Genomic DNA, 21,572 nt, shown 5'->3' with positions numbered 1-21,572 from the left:
TTCTCAGAAAGGAACAGACCCCGAAGTGCCGCCCCTCCGCTGCCCAGCGCGGGGCCCGAGGCGCTCCGGGGCCCGAGGCGCTCCGGGGCCTGAGGCGCTCCCGCTCCGGGGCCCGAGGCGCTCCGGGGCCCGAGGCGCTCCGGGGCCCGAGGCGCTCCCGCTCCGGGGCCCGAGGCGCTCCGGGGCCCGAGGCGCTCCCGCTCCGGGGCCTGAGGCGCTCCGGGGCCTGAGGCGCTCCGGGGCCTGAGGCGCTCCGGGGCCCGGGGCGCGGCCCAGAGCCCGAGGCGCAGGCTCGCAGAGGAGCGGAGCTCTGTGGGACCCACCGTGAGGAACCACGGAGCGCAGCTCCCGGCGCTGCCCAGCCCCGAGCCCAGCAGTCACACGCTGTGCTGGACAGCACTGCCCAAGCGCTTCTTGAGCCCTGCCGGGCTGCTGCTGCCTGGGCAGCCTGTTCGGTGCCCAACCCCCGCTCCGGGTGAAGAACCTTTTGCTGATATCCAACCAAGCCTCCCCTGACACAGCTTCAGGCCGTTCCCCGCACCGGGGTGTGGATGGAGCAGGTGTCACCGCGGGCTGGGCCCTGCACCCGGAGCCCCCCGGAGGAGGGGGATGCCGGACCCCCGAGGGAGCGGCTTCCCCCAGAGCGGCCCCTTTCCCCCCGCAGCCGGTACCTGCAGGAGGCCGCCCATCTTGGCGCGCAGAGCGCGGAACTCCTCCGGCGGCGCGTCGGGGTAGAGCTGGGCGCGCAGCAGCTCCTCGGTGATGCCGGCGGTGCCGTGGAAAGCGGCCTGGGCGATGCCGCTCAGCAGCGCGCTCAGCGGCCTGCAGCCCTCGGGCGGCGGCGGCTCGGGCGCCGCCATCGCGGGCAGGGCGGGTCCGCGGTACGGCGGCCGCGCGGGGCCAGAAACGCTCCCCGACCAAACGCCAGTTACATTAACCAGAACCTAACGGCAAGCAGCTGGGTGGGGACAATCAATCTCCGCTTTTGGAACTGGTTTTTTTTTTTGTTTTTTTTTTTTGTTTTTTTTCCACGGAAAATACTCCACTACTCATGTATTTTAAGGAAACGTCCACAGGTTTTGCCCTCTATCATTTGCTGAAAGATGCAGGGTTGACCATTAAAGCCAGTTAAAACAAAGGTACTAATGAAGAGCAAGTGTTTTCTCTGTGCACCATTTTATACAAGTTTCAATATAAAGAAAGCATTAAAATGCTTTGTATATACAAACACAGTCACAAAAGAGGTTGTTGTGCTCCCCTACAGAAAGTTTTCTCTGCTAATATAACAGTGGTATTATTTACCTCCTGATTTCAGCCATTGAAACCCTTCATAGTTGCACTTTCTATTTTATGACATAAAAGAAAAATCATGTTGCCCACAAAGAGAAAATATGAGTTTATGATCAACTTGACCCGTTCTGCCTTGGTTCTTGCCTCGATTTTGTAGGCAGAGAACAGGCAAAGAACAAGTTGTCCTTGCATGAGGGGGAGCACAGAGTACATCTTGAAGCTGGAAGTACAGGAAGAAATAACAGCAAACACATCTAAAAGTTTCTTCCACTGTCCCCATTCATTTGGACAATATTTTAAATGTCCTCTTCAGCCAGTGGTATTGGGATTCAACAACATCTTTAGAAGCTTTAAAGCATCTGGAGATACAGGAATTTCTTTCAATCCCTAGAAATGAATATATAGGATAAGAAACTTAACTCCATTTGGGTACAGACTCCTCACAGCACCGCGGACCTTTCTCAAAAACCCCGAGTTCAGTTCATCACTGCTCATCTTTAAAAACCAAAGGGAGCAGGGTAGGAGCTCTTCGTGGCTTATCAGTATCACCCATGGAATATAAAGCAAAATTTCTCTCTGCTTTGAATTTCTGAAGGTACTGTCCCTCGCTGACATGCTTTCTTCTGCTGCAGCCTGAGGCAAGTCATTAAGTCCTAATGAGCAGTGCTGGTTTACTGACTTAGGCTGAGGCACAAACTTGTTCTTGTAATTGCTTTTTCTTCTCAGATCCCAGTGTACTCAGTGCCTTGCATGAATATGGCAAAACAAATCTGGTGCCAAGTGTGTGTCTTGACTTCAAAACCAGCATAGAATCACTCAGAATGCACATGGCAGCAGCAAGTAACCCGTGTTTTTAAGAATTATTTATTTGGTTTTGTAAACAACCTCATTTTTAAAGAAATTAAAAATACATCAAAAAGTCTGTCTCTACATATATACACAGTACATGTTCAAATTTCACTTCATTGTGATGCCATGGTTAAGCAGAAAAACAAAGAGTGCTTTGATCCAAAACTCAGCTGCAATACCAGCACCTCTGGGGGCACAGCACCTTCCTGCCTTTCCAGGAACACTTCAATTTTATCACCTGGACCCCTTCACTTGTTCTTGATCACCTGGACAGTTTTCCTGCCATAGTGGTAATAGCTGTAGGCAGATGTCACCGTTGTGAAAGCTGTGATGCACCTTTGGGGAAAAGAGTTCCTCTAAGTCATGTGGGTCTATGGACAATAGAAAAAGTGCCTTTTTTTTTTTTTTTTTTTAGCATCTGTTTTTAACTACACAGTCAGGAACTATGCTCTACAAAAATGTAGCTTACATTTTATAAGCTGAAATTCAGTGCTATGGGGAGGATTAGATAAACAAAGGCTCTGCCATCCAGTGGTAAGCAGCATTCTTCAGTGTAACTGCACACCAGGACAAATTATGACCACACCAGCACTTGCTTTAGAGAAGGGAAAATAAAAGATTCAGCATTTGCAGCCTACATGACATTTACCAGCTTGAGAACCGACAGATGTGAGAAACAATTCCTTGGTAGCATGAGCAGGGAGCATTCAAACCACTCAGGACTCGAACTTACCATTTTCACCAAGTCCCAAAGCTAAAGAACAAGTTCCTGCCTCAGCCTCTTTTGTTTCCCTCCCAGACCACAGATATCCCTAAATGAGCAGTGCTCCTCTGAAAGGCTGAGGAGTCACTGCTACAGCCCTGCCTGCCCCTCTGAGCTCCCTGAGCACTCTGCCAGGGAGTTTCTGAGAGTATCCACAGAACAAATTACACCCAGAGGCAACTCTGGATTTTATCTCACCACCAGGATAAATAAACCACAGACTGATAAGCTAAAGGTTCATTCATAGTTCCTTAAATGTTTCTTGTTTTGGGTTGGTGGTTTTGGTTTCTTTGGTTTGGTTGGTTTTTTTATTTTCCTAGAAGACAAGTAACACTGGATTTTGCACTACTTTAAACAAAGTTACTAAGTAATTCTGACATCTGCCGTTCAGAACTCCTTGTTCTGAACTCTTGCCAAACAGCTAAGGAAAAATAACTGCACTCATAACAGCTGAAGTTCCGATCTCCAGTGACAGCAGAAGGAACAGCATTTCTTAAGGAGTGAAGCTCCTTTATGCTTGTTCTTATCCCATCCCTCCCTTTCCTTCCTAAAGTCTAGCAGGAATCACCATTTCTCCATGTGCTTTTTGAAGAGGCTGCAGAAACCTGGATTTCGAGATAGCAGGCACAGCATAAAGCAAAAATAAGAATGGCTATTATTACTGAGCCCAAGGCTGCTTTTTCAAGGACACTTCTGGCACGAATAAGTGATGAATCCATGCAGCCTTTCTCCCTGCTCCTATTTTCTCCACTGATCTGAACTTATGTTTTGCCTGCCTACCCCAAAGACTTGTTTTTAAGCTATTATTCCTGGATCTTAACTAGTTTCATTCAGTACCAATAAATATCTAGCTCTGGTGTCATTTAAGACGAAAGGTGTAAAAAATCAGGCATGTGGGCTTATTGCATCTTCTGGGCACAGTTTTTTGTTCCACACAAATTAATCTCGATTACCAGTTTCTTTAGAAGCACATTAAATTATCTGGGGGAAAAAAAAAGTAAGATCTTAGTTACCATAATGTCTGCAGATATATGCTGTCCACATAATTGAAAACAGGTGCTGCTAAAGAAGCTGCCACCAAAATCAGCTGAACTGCTGTGTTCATCTGAGAAAAGCAAAACAGGAACTATGAGCAACATGAGGAAGTACAGTGCAAGAAACACCAACATACACTTTCATTACTGCTTTAAGGTTTAGTCTACATAAAGAAAACGTATTTAGAAACCTTCTTAAAATAAAGCATCTTACTCTCTCAAAATTAGCATGTGCTCTGAACGAGTATAGTTGAAAACATTTCAGGATCTATGTACAGCTGGCACTATTTTGAAATTGTACTCAGCATTAGTGGTAAATTATCCCCACCCTCCAAACCACACAAAGCCCTAAGCACCCAGGAGTTATCTTTTGTAACGAGTTATTGCTCTTACCTTGCTGATGAATGTTGGTTTCAATTGTGCAGTAGCATAACAGGGGTTAAAATACCTACTCAGTGTTCTCTGTTGGGGGAGAAAAGAGGAAAAAACATGCAGCCCTTGTACATTCAATCTGATATACCTGTTCACGTGATAAACAAAAGGCAACTGAAGAATTACACTGCTCTTTTGTAAGATTTATTATTACACATCACACACAGGAAAAAAAAGTTATGAGCAGCTCTGACTTATCTTTACAAACCGTATTTTATTAAAACACTGCTCAGAAATCTACTTGGCAAAAGAACAAGCATTGCATCTTGCAGCCATCAAGTCTCAAGATGACAAATCTCTTGGTCACAACTTTGCTATTAATTAAGCTTATTCATCTATTTTTTGTTACGATTACAGGTCTTTAATGCTGTGCACTCACCGGTGGAGAAAGAGTTTTGTATCGCACGTAAAAAACGGCGGCAATGAGCGCCGCATCCCGCAGGATTATCATGGAAGTCAGGGGCACTGCAAGACCAAGCCAACACCAGCCAGTGAAAAACTGTGCCCATGATTGAAGGGAAAACACAACCAAAAGAGCAGAAAACTGGAAGAAGGACAAAAACAACCACTCCCAAATTCTCCTGAACGAGTTCTATGCCTTGCTGAGGATGTTTAACACAGCTCCTGAAAGGGTTTAAGCTGAAGTCTTAAAACAATCCAGTCCATGAAAAACAACTTTATAGGGCTACTTACTACTATTGCTTTAAAGAAAGAGCACTTAAAAATGGCAGTACATGCTAGCTGCTTTTGTATGTGGCAGCACTTGCTTTCTGTGGGGTCCCTTTGGAAGTGTTTAATGAAAAGAGAAACTGGCAAAGCAAGAGTTCCAAGAGATACAGAGTTTTCCTTTTAGAAACACAAGAAATGTTGCTACACATAAACTGACCTTCCTTACCTTATCTAGAGCACACAACTGCCATTTCCTCACCTGGGATAAGATTTGCACAAGTTAAGCTCACGTAGAGCACGCTGATGAGGATTTTATCCGCCAGGGGGTCAAGAGCACTTCCCAGTGCTGATTTCTGATTAGCCCAGTTCCGTGCAATAAATCCATCCAACTAGGAAAACCAAAATTCAACAGCTCTCTGTTAGAAGAATATGAACCAAAATAGCTCAGGTACAATAAATCCGTCCAACTAGGAAAACCAAAATTCAACAGCTCTCTGTTAGAAGAATATGAACCAAAATAGCTCAGGTACAATAAATCCGTCCAACTAGGAAAACCAAAATTCAACAGCTCTCTGTTAGAAGAATATGAACCAAAATAGCTGAGGTATGCTACTTTGGAGAGATATTCAGTGAATGACATCGGGTAAAACAGGGAGTTTAACTAGGATAAAATGTGATACCTCTTAGCTGATACTTGTATCATTTAACAAGCACTGAGTGGCCACTGCCCACCTGGGGCTGGTCAGGGACCCCTGACATTCCCCTTTCCTCCGTTAGCTTCATGCACCTGCAAATTCCCTTTGCAGCACCACAGAGGAAATTCCTAGAAACCAACAGATCTAAAACCAAATCTGTTTTATCCGTTCCCATTCTCCACCGTGTTCCAATGCGTGCCCAGGGGATCCCGGTGAGCCCGGACTTCCCAAAGCCCTTCCAAAGCGACGCAGACATACCAGGTCTGTCACGCCAGCCAGGACAAAGACACCGAGCGCAACGTTGAAATTCTCCTCAACAATCAAATAGCCTAAAACTGGCGCCAGACCCATTCTCGCCATGGACAGGATATTTGGGATGGTCCAGGGGTTTTCATACTGTAAAGCGAGAAATGAAAAAACTTCAGGGCGCGAACTCAAACCCCGCCTCGGCACGCAACAAGAGTTTTAATCGCGACAAATACTTTTTCCGCTCAGCTCGCCAGAAAGCCTGGGAAGTTCCTGGAAGCAGCCCGCTGCTTTCGCAAGGCACACGGCCTCCACCTGCTAAACATTAACCTCGCCTTCGAGAGGCAAACACCTCGCCGCGAGAGCCGCCCCGGGGGGAGCCTGCCCCGGCCTTCCGACACCTGTTCGCCCGCCCCGTCCCCCCGCCGTCCCTCACGTACCAGCTCGGCGTAGGGCCCCGCGGCGCCGCGCTCCCGGCGGGGCTCGGGCGGGGCGGCCCCGCCGCTGAGGAGGCGCCAGGCGGCGGCGGGCGCGCGCAGCAGCCGCGGGGGCCCCGCGCCCGCGGGCAGGCACGAGACGGCCCCGCCGCGCCGCCCCTCACCCGCCGCCGCCGCCGCCGAACCGGGCCGGCCGCCCAGAGGCCTCGCTCCGCCGCCGCCCGGCCGCCGCCGCGCCGCGCCGCGGAGGAGCCCCCAGGAGCCCCTGGCCAGCCAGGCGGCGGCCAGCATGGCGCGGGAGAGGCGGCGCGGGAGGAGCGGTGCGGGAGGAGGCGCTGCCCCGCGGCCCCTTCAGGCGCGCGGCCGCGCTGCCCGCGGGAGCGCGCGGCCTCGCGCCATCCGCCCCGCGGGACTGGGCACGGCGCGCGAGCCGCGCGCGGCGCGTGTGCCTCGAGCGCTGCCGGGGACGCGCGACCTTTTGCGGCGCTTTGCGTCAGCCTTCCTCCCCCCCCCCGCTCCGCCGGGCCGCGCGCTTTACGGCAGGCGGCCCGGCTGGAAGGCCGGTGCCGGGAATTCGCTGCCCCGGTGCTTTCCCGCCGCATTCCAACCGCATTCCCGCCTACCTGCCGGCCCAGGCTCTCCTCCGGCGGCCCCCGGGCGTGGACGGCGGCTGCCCGGGCTCATCCCGCTCGCCGTTCTCGGACAAGGCCATGAGGGAGGGAGGGGAAGGCTTCCTTCACCTTAGGGAACTTCTCCGGGAGCGCAGCTGGTCTCCGGTGCTCGGTCCTTGCTTCTGGCGCTCGCTGGCCCGCGTTCACTCTGCCTCTCACCTGTTCATTGTCCAGCTGCAGTCCCTGTCCCCAGCCCCGTACTAAGCCAAAATCATTCTCTAACACCTACTTGCGATTAGCTGGTAGAGCACACCTTGCCCCTTAAGAGTTCCGATGGAGAACTATAATATTGTACTTAAAGCATTTCATCTGGCTGGCCAGTTTTCAGTTTCAAGGACATTGGGTCCCTGATGTCCCTTAAATTACAGGGTGAGGCACTAAGTTTCAGTATTTCTGCTTTTTTTTTTTTTCATCTATCATATCTTACCTGAGAAATGAAAGAGGGAGAACAGAAGAATCAGCACTGCAGTCCTGATTTTTAAAAGTACATTTTTCTTTTCTTTAAAAGTATAATTTTTTTTTTTTCTTTTCTGTTGGTGTTTTTTTTAATTCTTGCACTGAAAGGTTCTCAGGTGCCATTTCATTGCACCAGACCATGGTTCTGATTTCATCAGAGCCAGGAAACATTCAGCACTCCCCCCCGTGCTGAGCACACATGGTTCTGTGTCAGGAACAGCTACACAGAAACAAACAGAACCTGCTGGTTGAACAAATAGTATTTCTCACATATAAAGTTTAATGGAAGTCAAAATCCAATCCCTGCTTTACAAATTAAATATTGCAACAAGGGTATTTTCTTAAACCACACTTGGATTTCAAACCAAACCTTGGCTTCAAAGACCACAAAACCAAGTCAGTTTCAGTAAAGTGTCATTTGGTAACAGCAACAAAACAGTGTTGTCACAACATTCTGGAAACATTTCTAGACTTTAAGTGAACCACAGTGCTGAAAGTACAGCTCATACCATCCTCTCATGACACTGGGCTGAAATGTGTGGGTCCAGCATCTCTTTCAGAAGTAAAGTCCCTCGTGGCACTGTAACAGTAAAAAAACACACCTTCCACTCCTGCAGGATGGTTTGGAACAGAGGGCTGGAGGATGAGCCAGGCAGCAATACCACGTGCCAGTCTGTCCTGCTGCAGCTTTCCAGTTTAATTTTCTGCAGGGGAATGTCCAGGCCAGCAGAGGTGCAGCTCAGCTCAGGATGTGCCTCCCTGCTGCAGGTCCAGCAGTCCAGGGGGACAATCATCCCAAGGAAGTTCATCACAGTGACTCTTCTCACATGGTCTGGAGCTGATAAACTCTTGAACCTTTCTTCAAAAGATAGCCCTGATCATTTAGGGATCCAATAAAGCTTTCGAAATCAGATACCTGCGAAGATAAAGACAAAAATATCAAAATGGAGAATGACATCTTACCTGATGTAAAGCAACATAAACCAGTTGAAAGAACTTGGTGAAATAAAGTGGGCTAAGAATAGGTCAGTTTCCTGAGCAAACTGTTCACCTACCAGGAGGTCTCACACCAGCAGTCCCCCCCTGTTTTGTGCTTTAGTTACACACTGTTTTTACTGCAGTGTTGCACAGAAGGAGCATTCTCTCCTTTATGACATGAAGAAAGGCTGCAGCTACAGATGTATAAATTCCAGTTCTGAAAGAGAAGTATCTACCACAGAAAAGCATGATTTCTACAACTCTCCAGGTATAAAACTTTGAATGGGCACAAATATTCTATATATGAAGGGAGAATTAGAGTTAATGAAATTAACTTTAATAAGTAGTTGATGGGAGCAAAAAGTAGAGTCAGCTGTCAATAGTTCTGTTTGTCTGAAGCCCCCACAAGTACAGAATGCAACCCAATGACAGGGCAGAATACATTTGTGGCCACGTGTCCTAGGTGATGTTCCTTTCAACACACAACTGCAGGATGTCTGAAGCAGGAATGAAAACCTGAAAGCCATATTTAATCCAGAGGAGGCGACACAGAAACATCATTGCACTGCTGAAACAGAGCACGGACACCACAAGTCTGAACTTGGGAACAAAAAGAGGTGTGTCCTCTGGGGAGGCAGAAGGAGTGCAGAACTGGAACCACCACTGCCTTTCACAGCTCAAACCAGGATCTTGCTCAGAACCAGCCTCATCCTTGCCAGTGCAAGGAGCTGCTGTTGCAAACGGCTGTGGGGTGGGGGAAGCTCACAGAGACACTTCAGCAGCTCTGCTCAGCCTAAGAGCAGGACACTGGTTATTTCTGCCCCTGCAAAGAGGCACAGCAGAGGCGCCTTTGCTGTCTCCCTTTGGCAGCAGCAAGCGTGGGTGGCCTGGCAGTGTGTGGCTGCTGAAAGGGGAGCTCACCCGCAGCTGCAGCTCCCTGGCGATGTGGCGCAGCTGCTGCAGGTCGAAGAGGTTGTTGTAGGTCCTCTCTGCAACGCTGCTCAGGGCAGACACGAACCTCTTGGCCTGCGAGCGATGGCTCATCCCGGAGCCGTGCTGGGAGCGCTCGAAGTCCAGCTTGCCAAACTCATCCGAGTAGGTGCCCAGCATGCTGCAAACAGGTCACAAAGAGAGAGCAAACTCTCACCGGGAGATAAAAGCCAACGTGTTGGGGAAGATGAAACAGGAAAGCCTTATAAATAGGATTGCCTAGCAAAAGATTTTGAGAATATGGAAACTATAAACGAGATTGAAATGAAAGCAAGCTTTGAGATACCAACTAATGGCCAGCTGAAAGTAATCTCCTTTTGATGAAACAATACCCTCTACTTGCAGACAGGTCCAAGGGTCAGAACAGACCCTAGTAACTTAGCAGAAGGAGTCCAAAAAGTAATTTTTAAAGTTTAAAATGTAACACAGTGTAGTAATGTAATAATTCTTATAAGCTATATATAAATACTATAAAATTTGTATCTTATACTAAATTAGTTAGGAAAAATTAAAATATTCAACACACACAAAAAAAATTATTGTATTATAACAAAAACTTCCTCCCTCTTACCCTTTCAGGCTCATCTTTCAAGCCTACTCTGAGCTGCAGCTGGCAGCTCCAAACAAAGCCCTTACACCCACACCCTTTACAATAAACTCCAAATTCCAAAACCTAACTTCAAAAATCTCTCATTTCTGTCCGTCCCAACCATCCTACCCACCGTCACTCCTACACAAACACACGTGGATTTGATTCCCAAAATGTGACTGCTTGAGAGAGCTTTCAGAAGCCACACAGAAAACCAACCCCTATAAGGTCACTCAAGGGAACTTAGACTAAGCATTCATCCAAATAACTTTTAAACTTTAATTGTTCACCTGCACCAGAGAGTAATCACAGGGGAGCAAAAACCCTTCATCAGAGCCTCACGTCTGCCTTACTGTGCCCAGACACACAGGACCACTGTGACCACACAACTCAGCTGTATTTGACTTTGGGCTGCTGGCAGCTTTTAAAGAGCAGCTAACAAATCCAAATAGTAGTATCACAGGCCAAAGCTTGATAAAGTGATTTCTTCATTGTGTTTGAATATGTAAAGAAAAGAAGTTTCAAGTAAATAGCATTGTGATGCTTTATTTATTTTTAAAGCAGTGTTTTCTATTACCTGTATTTCATTATCTCTATTACATCCTCAGCATCTTCCTTGGTAGATTTCTCTCTTAATTCCAGCCTTGATCGTGCCTTAAAACAGAAAAAAATACCTTACAAAGGTTTAAGATATAACTGGTCTGAAAAAGGGGTACAATCACTCTACCAGGGCTACAAGCACAAATTTTAGGAGCAGAGATAGAACCTAAGCCTACAGGGTTAGAGGAAGATTTTTCTATTTTTTTTTTTTAGTGTGTCAATGTCACCTTCTGCTTACTTGCACTTTTAGGCTGTGGCTTGGAGTTCATTTGCTTTTTAGCAGTGTAGCCTTGTGAAGCAGCAGACCACAAATAGTGTTGTTAAGGCAGTGTCAGGGAAAACAGAAGCAGTCTAGGTTCAAGGTGGGCAGCAGGTTATTCCTTCCTGCACCTACTTTTTCTTCCTTTTGGGGAATGTGAGAGATTCTCTTTCCATCTCCTCAAGGGTGTTTTGCTTTGTAAGAAGTTTTAAGGAACAGTAGCTCTTAAACACTTCTAAGCCTCTTGCATTCCCACTTTTTTTTTTTTAACAAAACAGAAGAAGCATAGGGGTGAATAAGCTGTAAAAAATGCTAGGATTTGGGTAGTACCTTAGGAATAATCTCTTTGCTTTCAATCCCTTAAGCATTCCAGCTTGCATTTACCTCTGTCAGTCGAATCAGGGACTCCAGCTGCCTCGTGGTGATGGGGGTGCTGTCTGCTCCTTGGTTCTGTTTCCGGAGCTCAAGGTAGAATTCCTGGAGGACTTGTGCAGCCTCTGGAGAGAGCTTTGGGTGCACGTACTGCCGAGCGTACCCGACGTACTTCCTCAGCAGCTGATGGGGAATGGCATCAAAGTTTTCTCCTGCTGAGATCTAGCACCATTACAAAGAGTTAGATTTCTGTCTGTCGGAATTCTATACAACAAAAATTTTAGTATCAAATCATCATCTTTATGCTTTATCTGGTGAAGTCATCATTATAAGGGCTTTGGTGCTTCGTGTATGAACAGTGTACTTCAAGTTCCCACGCTATGCTCAGACATGTAAACACACACACTTGGCCATTTCAGAAAAAGCAGCCAAGGGTTCTCATCTGCAACATAGGAGATAGGAAGTGCCAAACAGAATTTGTTATAAAGTTAAATCCCTTCTCAAAAAGAGAAAATCCCAATTCCCACAGCTCCAGAGAAGACTAAACCATCACTGCTGATACCCTGTTTCCAAAAGTGCATGGGTTTACCTCCAGTAGGAGTATTTCTCCCAGGACCTGGCATTTGACAATATCAGTTCTCAAAGCCATCACTGAAGTCTAGTAAGAAGCATTCTTCCTCTCCTATACTCCCCAAATCCATGGAGTTGCAGATGCCCAAAAATTTGCTTCCACACTGCTTTATTTGGATTCAACACTCCATCCCAGATCATGTTATACCAAATTCTTACACCCGGCCCACCTCTGTAGCTCCTTATTGAAACCCAACACAGCAAACGTGCTTTAGAGCATCTCACGCAGCAGCCCCAGGACAAGCCCCACCTTCAGCCTCTCGAGCAGGGGTCGATCTGAGGTGGCCTGGAGGACAGAGTGCTCCTGGGAGCTGGCCCGGGTCACCAGGGCGCTGCTGCAGGCGGCGCGCCGGCCGGCCCGCATGGCCATCACGTGCTCGGACAGCAGGTGGTCGTGGTCCTCGTTCGGCGTGTCCAGCAGGATGAAAACCAGATCAAATCTGCTCAGCAGAGCACTCCCCATTCTGGAGGAAAGACAAGGAACTCAGAGTGCTTGGAGAAGTGGAAAAAGTGTAGCAACTCTGTTCCACTTCAAACACAGTAAAAAGATCCTGTCCTGCTCGTTCAGAATAAAGTACAACAGCAATTTCTCTCTCAAAAGCCACTAAAAATTATTGAAGTTTGTGTTCACACTCCAAAATTCTAGAAAGCAATTGTACATGAGCTACAAGACTGCCAGAAGCATCTACTCCTGAATGTGAATTATAAAAGCAGAATTTCAGAAAGGGCTCACTTTAGGTTCTCAGACACTGTTTTGGCTTTGTTATAATGCCCTCCAACAGGGTTTGCTGCAGCAACAATGGATGTCCGAGCTGGCAGACTGCAAACAATGCCAGCCTTGGCCAGGCTGATGCTCTGCTGTTCCATGGCTTCCAACAAAGCCTGGTGCTGGTTTCCCATCTTATCAAATTCATCTATTCCACAAATTCCTGGAAGCAATTAAAACAGGACAAAGACTTATCAGACAACAAAGTAACTGAAGGACAAGTGTGTCCTACAATCCAGTGCTACATCAGAAATCCAACTCAGAAGTCTAGGGACTGTAGGGAACATTGGAAAAATCTCAATTTCAGCCAGCTTTGTTTTCATTCCATGGAAATGCAACCAAACCACCATGAATTCAGCCTGACTTGGGGATGCAGCATTTTGGTGATTCATTAAGATGATGAAACAAGCTTTTTAAAAACAGACAACATATCTCATAAGCAAGTCCTTTTTCAAGACCAGTAAGAGTCCAGCAGCTGACATCAAGTCAGATCCCTGAACAAAAAGAATCCTAGTTCTTTGACACAGTAAGTCTGGTATATGAACTGGAGAACTGAAGTTTCCCTACACTCCAGGAAAGCAGGAATTGCCCCCAGAGAAGCCACTGGAGAAGTTCAGAACTTCCCACTGTGTGGAAGCCCAGTATCATACTTCAAATAGACATTTTTAGTCCACAGTTAACCGAGCACTTTGGCTTAGCTGAGACTCAGCAGCACACACACTCCTGTCCCTCACACATGGCTACACAGAACCTGTGGCATTCCATGGATTACCTTGATCTCCAAGCACTAAGGCACCAGCTTCCAAGGCGAAATCTCCAGAAGTGCCATCTCTGGAGAGTGTAACAGTCAGGCCAGAGCTGGTGGAAGTATTGCCACAAACATACACACCTCGAGGAGCGATGTTACACACGGCCTACAAGAGAAACAGATACTTTTTCCCTCTCCAAAGTGAAGAATTTCATAAGCCTCATTCTAGAGAAACAATTCAAAGTAAACCTAAATTTGTTTCTTTCTATTGAATATGGCCCAACAGTAGAGCTCTAACTCCCTGCAACTCCAAGACACATACTTCTGCAAAGCAGTAGGGGTAACTTTTCTTAAATAACAATGGGAAAAAACAAATCAGTTACTCTATGCTGAAGAGTCCTCATTCAACAAAAGAATAATTAAAAAAATTTGTTTAAGATGCTTGCATGCAAATCCATCACTTTGGCTAAGTACAAATCAAATCCTAACACAACAGGTCCACGTTAGAAGGACTTTTTAAAGAAGGTCTAGGTGAATTGTGTCCTTCTTGCACTTCACAGTAACCATGGAAAAAGACATGGATTTTAAAAATCACTCAGTTTAAGGAACAAAAAAAAATCTATTACTAATCATCATAGTCATGCAGAAATACCTACTGAGATCAAAACCCAAACACAGCATCAGGTCCTTTTCCCAAAAAGCCAAGGTCTGTGCTAGCAACATAGAAATAGGGTGAGGAATGGAAGTAAACCTCACAGGAGGAGAGTCACAGGGTATTTGAAGTTGCATTTGTTCTAAGATTAATTACTTTATTTCACAATGGACCAGCTAAATGAAGACAGGAAGGAGTGAACCTCCTCACTGGGAAAAAGGGTTGGTGACAAGAACTGTGTAAGGCCAGGAGAGCAAACCTGCAAGCCTGTCCTTGAAAGCCCATGGGCCTGACCCAGGACACCTGCTTTGGTGTTTTAACAGGCTCCCTGTTAGCAGGAAAGCCCTTTGGATACTCCCTTCTACTTGAGGCATCGCTCCAGCGAGGCTCAGTCAACCCTTTGGTCTCACCACAGTTATCCAACCATGGTTGCCAGACAAGATAACAAGGAAACAGAGGAAAACAGAAAATAGTAATAAAGGAAACCATACTTGCAGCATTTGACTTTTTCCTAATCCTGGATCTCCAACAACCAGAACATGTGGATCTCCTCGCACAGGGATTCTGTTCTTGTCATCCACAAACTTCTGACATCCTCCAAACAAGGCCAGGGCCAAACCTGCCTTCACAATCTGTTGTGGTAGAGGCCAACAATGGTAAGTATTTGATCGTGGTGACCAACACTGACAGCTCCCTAGAACTGGCTTTCCTTCTGGATCACTGAACTTAAGGCTGTAAGGCTGCCACTCCCCTGACACCAGAAGAGACTGTGAGCCACAGTCACCTGTAAAACAGTCCCTGCTCCCTCCCCCTGTCCCAGATGAGCTTTGTGAATCCTTTAGGAGTTAACTGTGGCATATACATTTCAAACTGGAATCACAAGTGGAGTTTTTAGATGACGTACCTCGTGGCCATAGATTGCAGGACAAAGAGAGCTGGAAAGCAAAGCACAAGGTAACATAAGTGGAAGATAAATCATGTATTACTATAAATAATCACTTGTCCTCTCTCTCATCACAGAACACCTTAATAAACATAAAACTTTTTTGGGTAGCTGTTGCTGAATTTCCAACAGAAATCAGCAGCATCAAATTTCTTGAAATTTTTGGATAACCAGAAATGACTGAAATAAGAAAAGCTTTTCACTTGAGTCCCCACAAAGGAAAACCAGCTTCCCAGTGGAATCTGCACCTATTCTTGTCTTAATCAAGTAACTACCTGTCACCCTCCTTTTAAAGTGCTGGTCTTGTGTTCTTTGACTCCACTGGGAGGGCCTGAGGGACATCCCAGGTAGAAGAATACTTTTTAGTCTGAACTGAGGGTCTTTCACACCCTCTGCTCAATTCTTGCATCTCTTTCCTCTACTGTGGAAAAGCAGAGGATAAAATGGTACTTATATGGTGAGGAACAAAATTAACTAACTGCTTTTTTTACCAGAGCTTTCTGTCTAAGGTTAAGCTAGAACACAGGTAACTTCTTGTATCCCTAAACCACTCCCAAAGTCCCAACATTCCCACTGCAATACTTCCATCACTCCCTGCCAAGTCCCTTGCCCACTGCAGTTTGTTAGATCTCTGTGGTTTCTATTGCACAAGGCTCAGACATTCCACAGCTTTAGGATAACTATCATATTTGTTTGAAGGTGATCACACTGATTCATGTCTAATCCTAGACCCAGTCTAGGTCTGATACAACTTACTTCACAATGAGCCTGAACAGATTTTCCTCAGCTTGAATTTCTTGGATAGCATAGAGGTCTTTAAGGGAAAACTCCATGAACGATCTCTGAAAGGTCTCATCATCAAAATTCTTCAGTTTTTGTCCTTTACTGTTGCTGACAGAATTTGCCTCAATGTACAGTAAGAACATACACTTGTCATTCTTATTTTTAGAAGCTCCTGTTAGAAAAATTGAGAAAGGATGATGGAGTATTTTTTCCTGTCAATAAGCACTCATATATCTACAAATGGCATACACCAAGTCTGAAACATGTACAGCCATGTTCCTATTTAAGTACTGAACATCTGCACTTGGTAAAATTGATGCAAAATAAATTTCTAGTTACATTTGTTCTTTTAAGTTCCCTCCACTTATGTATACAATAAATATTTTCCTGAAATTGTGGATACATGTCTAGAGAGACTTTTGTCCCAGAATAAATAAAATTTTCCAGGGATTTTAAATTATTACATTACTGTTGTCAAAGCAAAGTTGAATATAAAATGTTTCCACTCAATATTTTGGGAAAAAAAAAAAGATGCATGGTGCAGAAGCATTAAACTTGTAGCGTAGTAATTACTCAGCAATTATCAATTAATAATTAATCATTTTCTATATAGATTGATTACTGAGCAGAGAAAGAAGCCTCAGAGTAAAATAGTCTTGCAGTTATCTGCAATGTATTCTTTCAGAGCAGTGAACAACATATTTCTTCCTTTTGGGAAAGAAGAGAAAAAAAGGGGTTGAAAAATTTCTTTAGGGAGACTAAACTAGGATAATTGTCCTTCACAACAGTGTGACAGTTCTCCTAATGTCTGAAGGAGATACTAAAGAGAAAATGTTAAGCAAATAATGCCCTAAAATAACTCTTCATTGTAAAAGTTTGGTAACTTCCAAAGAAATTTACACTTTATGGACTTATGGCACCGAGAGCTCCAATTAAGGGGAGCGACTGTTGTTGTTCTTGTGGAAGCACTACCAAAAACCCCACCACAGGAAAAAGGAGTTCTCAGATGCTGCACCTCACCTTCCTCAGTGCTTGCCACCTTCACTATGCCTGTGACTGTGACCATGTCCCCTGGGACGCAGCTGTCCACCAGGTCCTGCACCAGCTCACACTCGATGGTGCGCGGGATCCGTCCCGCTTCCCGCTGCTCGTCTGACATGAGCTCCTGCACCCTGCAACACACGAGGGGGAGCTGGGCACCACGCAGCCCCTTCCAGTGCAGCTGCAGCACACAGCACCTGCAGCTCTGGGCATCTTCTTCAGGCCACGCTTCACTGAATGGGTGCAAACCATGCATAAAACCCAGAAATGCCGTAACGATGAACCCCGAGTTGAAATTCAGATTTTCTACCACTGATGAGCATGCTCTTGTAGAAATAAGTACAGTACATAAAGAAAAAGGCACCCATATAAAAAAAAAAAAAAATTAAGAGGTCAGACACTATAGCCCCCATGAATTCTTAATAGGTATTCCAACCCTGGAAAAGCCCAAGGAATTTCTCAGACCATAACAAGAAGAGCAGCTGACTCCCTGTTTGTGAGAGTTCCAGCTCTGGCTCTGCACCTGGAGCTCTGAGATTCCCTGGAAGCCAAGCCGAGCTTTACCGAAGAAGCTGTGATGAACAGCGCCCTCTGGAGCTGCTAAGAACAGCTTTTACACAGATTTTTTTAATCACTTCAAACTAAGATTTTTAACCCTCCAGTTTACTTCCAGCTCACTCAGGCACAGCTGACCAATATTACCTAATAGGGTTTTTCTAGCTGACTTACAGCTCGTTAAAGGGAATAATGAAATCATAGATGCAATTAGAAATTATTGAGAAAAGCAGCAAAAGAGCACAAACTGAGCATCTCTCCAAGAGCTCAGTAAGGGCAGAAGGAATTTCCAGGACATTATTACAGGGTGGGCAACAAAGTATATCAGTACTTGGATAAAACAATTGCTTTGTGATACAAATGTTGGAGAGTGCTTGCTGCAAAAGAGTAAGATTATTAAAATCACACAGTGTAACAGGGGTTGGGCCATCCTGTCACTTTTTGAGTGTCCTGTCACATCACATTTTTGTGCTTACTTGACAGACTGCCAGTCCACTGTGGTGGTTAGAGGAGAGCTCCTGTCAGCTGTGAAGGACCGGCCCCGGCACTCGGGAACAAGGCACTGCAACAACAGGAATTGATTCATTCCCAGCCTTTTTTAAAGTCCTAGGGTGAAATTGCCTTATTTGATTTAAACAAAAAAAAAAAAAAAAAAAAGGAAAAAAGAAAGAAAGGAGGAAAGTGAAGCAATATAATTCAGCATCATTCCAGGAAAAAAGCCAGTTTAATTAGGGCTACAAATTAGGAAGTACATAATTAATGAGGATCTATCAAGCACAGACACCTGAACTGCGACTCACAGCTGTTAGAGCAAACACACCTGAATTGTGTGATCCCCTCAGTGGACTGGTTTGAGAACAACCAGGCACTGTCCTACATCCAGTGACTTCTTAAGTCCAGATAATAAAAAGTTAAATTAAAATAGGTAGTTCTTAATAAAAAAAAATAACATAGAAAACCACCACAGCAAGGTGGAAGGGTCTTTTTAAACACAACTGGTGAAATTAAAATTAAAAGAGATATTTTTTCCAGATTTCAGAGAATTTCTATGTATTTTTTGTCACATATCCTGTTCCAGCAGCATACATTTTTTGCATGTAACAAGGGTCTGAAGTAAGAAAAGTTGCATGGTATGTTTAATTATTTTTTCAATGTGTTTCAGTTGTTTAACCTAGCTTTAAAGACTTTCCCCCCCCCTTGTTTTTAACATCTGCGGTGCTGCTTTTTGTGAAAACACAACAAAAACCATGAAGTTCAATGGTTTTGGCTTACCTTGGTGGGAAGGGTGTACTTCCCATCAGGGAGAGGAACACCCTGCACATCCCCACAGGCAGCACAGACGAAGGCCAGGTTGGTGCACAGGGGTTTGATGTTGCTGACCCTCACCACGGTGCCACGCAGGGCGATGTACTTGCCATAGCAGTTGGCCCTCACGTTTTTCAGCTGGGTTAGAGGCTCATAGTTGTACACCCTGCATTGGCACACAGTAAAAAAAAGGACAAAAATAACTCCCAAAACCATCCAAACACAAACAGACAAAAAATCCTACTCCCAACTAAAAAAACCAAAAAACATTTAGAAGTATTTTTTCGGCAGACCCATGGTACAGTCTTTGATTCTTGCTCTAGAAAGCAGCAGAGCATTCAATATTCTCCACAGGAATCGACCTCAACAGCCTCAGACAGAACAGTTTGTTTATCCAGTGACACCTCTGGCCTAGCAATACATTACTTTAAGATCATGCATAACTGTCTCTTTCCATAATTTCAGATAAAGCCTGGAATTTAGACTTGCGACACAAAAGGACCAAAGTTTTATTACGGCTCTGCTGGCACCAGCAGGGAATTAAAAACAATAATAAAAAAGAAAAAAAAATTTAAAAGGTAATTTGAACTCAAATAGAGCTTACACACCCAGTTCCCTCAGACCCTTGAAGTGTGAGGTGCCATTACATCTGATAAAGAAAAAAAAGTTCTAAGGACTTGTTTCATTAAAAACTTCTCCAGTCAACAGAAATTTAAATAATTCTGCTTTTAATCAATATATCTTTTATAGAGTAGTTGTTCTACTCATAAGCCACTTCTCTACTTAAAAGTTTCTCTAGTTCAAGCTGTTTGTTCAGCTTATAAGGAGGTTTCATTTCACTTTTTTCTTCACAAGGACATGAAGTCACAGAGAACAGAAAAAGCAGAATGTAGCGTGTTCTGGAAAAAGCTTCACAGAGCCCAGTTTTCCCTTCAACACGTAAACCATGCATGGACACTGAGCAAGGATGAGCCAGGAAGCAAACAGCTCCTCCTTGGGAAAGAAGAAGTGCCCAGCCCTTACCTGGCATGGATGAGAGGCACGTTTATGATAGGCTCCCCGTGCAGGGGCAATCCCTCGTGCACCTGCAGCTCTGCCGCGTGTCTCTCCAGGTCCTTGGTGAGCACCTGTGTGGAACAGGGACAGGGACACCCACAGGAATCAGAACCCCCAGCAGGGAGAGAGACACAGCTGTTAGAACCACATTTAGTTTGAGTCAACTGCTCCAATGACGAATAAGAGAAATGCACCAAGACCAAAGCAACTTCAAAATGCGATTTTGTGGGTCATACAGGAAGGGGAGAGATTGAAGGATTTGAGTTTTAAACAAACAGTAATTTTCCCTAAGAAAAAAAACCCACAGAGATGTGGGGCTCATAACATAATTGCCTCTAAGTGCCACTGATGCATTTTTGTTGTGAGGGTTCTGCTTCCAAGGATCAGAACCTCGTGCTTACCTGGTGAATTGCCAGACCCATACACTGCAGTATTTTCTGAGGCATGTCCCTCAGCTCAGCAGATATATTTGGAATTGATTTAGTCAGCTCTCTGTCCTGGATTAGCTCCTTATAATCCACAAGAATGCTTCCTTTTCTTTCTATTTCATCCTGGGAAACATCATAAATGATAAAATACACTTCAAATTAGAAGCGAAGCATCCAAATTGTGTCCCAAATGTTTCAGGTCTCTGATGTAGGTTACTTTTGATGGGAAAAAAACACTAAAAATCTCTGGTGTTCTTGTATCAACAACAAGTTATAGGGCTGGGATATTTTGGCTTTGTTTTTTACCTTGTCATAAAGCTCAATGCGCTGCATGAAAAACTTTTCAAAGGCTTGAGTCTTCTGGACAAAAGGAGACTTGTCATTGTAAACTAATTAGAAACACACCACGTTAGTGACAGAAATAATTCTTTCCACTTCACAAAATACCTCAACAAGTAATTTTTCTTCCCTTGTTTTTCTGCTTTGCAAAACTAAGGAAGATGACAGAGCTCCAAAGCATCCCAATAATGATCAGAAACGCTACAGTATATCACAAGAGTGGAATCTTTCCTGTATTTATGTTTTTATATATGAAATGTTGATTGTTTTTTATCAAACTTGTAACTCTACTAACACTACATGTAACCAATTCTAGAAAAAAAATAACTTAAATACTTGCTACATGTAATTTTGGTTAAAAGATACCTTCAGAGAAATAAAGTTTCCAGCCCTTATAGGGAATAAATTGCTCCATCGTTGATTGGACTAGTCGAGATTTTGCTGGGGGAAGAAAAAAAAAAATAACGTGGATTGAAAGAATACAGATAGTGAAATCTTGCAAGTTTTATTCTCAGTGATTCTTTTAACCACGGGAGACAAACAGCTGTAATTGCCTAGCACAATACGTTAAAAGAAAAGCATTGTGGCTTCAGAGAGCAGGTAGAAGCTCACCAGGTTCGGGCATCCTTTTGGGCTCTCCCTTCTGTCCTCTGCCTCGCCATCCTCCTCCTCGCCATCCTCCTCGCCATCCCTGGAAGCCTCTGCCCCGGGCGCATCCCCTGCCTCTGAAGTCCCGGCTCATCTCCCGCTGCCCGCGCCAGTGCGGGGACGCGACAGCAAACCGAGGTGAGGAAACAAATGTTGCCAGAAGACACTCAATTTAACGCAGCGCTGCTTTCCAGAGGGGACCCCGCGGGAGGAAGGCCCGTTCTCCCCTAGCCCAGCGCCGGGGAAGGCGCTCGCAGCCCCGCCGCGGAGCCCCGGGGCCGGGCGGGCGCTCGCTGCCCTCACGGCGGCTCCCGCCTCCCGCGCTGCCGCTCTGCGCAGGCGCGCCCG

The 21,572-nt window shown here is 45.5% G+C and overlaps 3 protein-coding genes across 3 annotated transcripts in view; all 3 read right to left on the bottom strand.

The window, feature by feature from the left end:
• Positions 1 to 899, bottom strand: part of COMMD1 (copper metabolism domain containing 1) — a 63,639-nt gene extending 62,740 nt beyond the window's left edge. Inside the window, exon 1 of the mRNA XM_053973164.1 lies at positions 672 to 899. Coding sequence (XP_053829139.1) covers positions 672 to 860 — 189 coding nt within the window. The 5' untranslated portion in view covers positions 861 to 899. The remainder of the gene's footprint in view (positions 1 to 671) is intronic.
• Positions 900 to 2,138: 1,239 nt separating this feature from the next.
• Positions 2,139 to 6,821, bottom strand: CRLS1 (cardiolipin synthase 1). The gene is made up of 7 exons (XM_053973163.1): positions 6,419 to 6,821; positions 5,991 to 6,128; positions 5,297 to 5,426; positions 4,748 to 4,833; positions 4,330 to 4,398; positions 3,916 to 4,007; positions 2,139 to 2,475 (listed from the first exon to the last, which is right to left on the bottom strand). Exons 1-7 carry the CDS (start codon positions 6,704 to 6,706, stop codon positions 2,388 to 2,390), a joined length of 891 nt encoding a protein of 296 aa, XP_053829138.1. The 5' UTR covers positions 6,707 to 6,821; the 3' UTR covers positions 2,139 to 2,387.
• A 969-nt stretch (positions 6,822 to 7,790) lies between these two features.
• MCM8 (minichromosome maintenance 8 homologous recombination repair factor) lies at positions 7,791 to 21,541 on the bottom strand. Its single transcript, XM_053974394.1, has 18 exons — positions 21,189 to 21,541; positions 20,943 to 21,017; positions 20,544 to 20,626; positions 20,211 to 20,360; positions 19,777 to 19,880; positions 18,721 to 18,919; positions 17,925 to 18,010; positions 16,873 to 17,024; positions 15,826 to 16,024; positions 15,031 to 15,061; positions 14,618 to 14,758; positions 13,499 to 13,640; positions 12,694 to 12,889; positions 12,211 to 12,424; positions 11,343 to 11,552; positions 10,677 to 10,753; positions 9,442 to 9,631; positions 7,791 to 8,458 (listed from the first exon to the last, which is right to left on the bottom strand). Exons 1-18 carry the CDS (start codon positions 21,316 to 21,318, stop codon positions 8,366 to 8,368), a joined length of 2,472 nt encoding a protein of 823 aa, XP_053830369.1. The 5' UTR covers positions 21,319 to 21,541; the 3' UTR covers positions 7,791 to 8,365.
• Between the last annotated feature and the right edge of the window lie 31 nt (positions 21,542 to 21,572).

Source organism: Vidua macroura, chromosome 3 (genome assembly GCF_024509145.1).
Source record: "Vidua macroura isolate BioBank_ID:100142 chromosome 3, ASM2450914v1, whole genome shotgun sequence".
Taxonomy (NCBI): domain Eukaryota; kingdom Metazoa; phylum Chordata; class Aves; order Passeriformes; family Viduidae; genus Vidua; species Vidua macroura.
The sequence above is the reverse complement of the archived record's forward strand: the minus strand, read 5'-3'. Positions and strand labels throughout refer to the sequence as shown.

What these genes read in the sequence shown, in the direction of transcription:
- CRLS1 (XM_053973163.1), bottom strand. Translation starts at nt 6,706, where the DNA reads ATGCTGGCCGCCGCCTGGCTGGCCAGGGGCTCCTGGGGGCTCCTCCGC. An exon ending in TGGCTGGCGTGACAGACCTG is followed by an intron (nt 5,427 to 5,990) that starts GTATGTCTGCGT and finishes TGGTTTTCCTAG; the next exon opens with TTGGATGGATTTATTGCACG. An exon ending in ATATATCTGCAGACATTATG is followed by an intron (nt 2,476 to 3,915) that starts GTAACTAAGATC and finishes TTTTCCCCAAAG; the next exon opens with GTGCATCACAGCTTTCACAA.
- MCM8 (XM_053974394.1), bottom strand. Translation starts at nt 21,318, where the DNA reads ATGAGCCGGGACTTCAGAGGCAGGGGATGCGCCCGGGGCAGAGGCTTC. An exon ending in GTGCCTCTCATCCATGCCAG is followed by an intron (nt 18,920 to 19,776) that starts GTAAGGGCTGGG and finishes GTGCCAATGCAG; the next exon opens with GGTGTACAACTATGAGCCTC. An exon ending in CTGTTCAGGCTCATTGTGAA is followed by an intron (nt 15,062 to 15,825) that starts GTAAGTTGTATC and finishes TTTGCTTTCCAG; the next exon opens with CTCTCTTTGTCCTGCAATCT.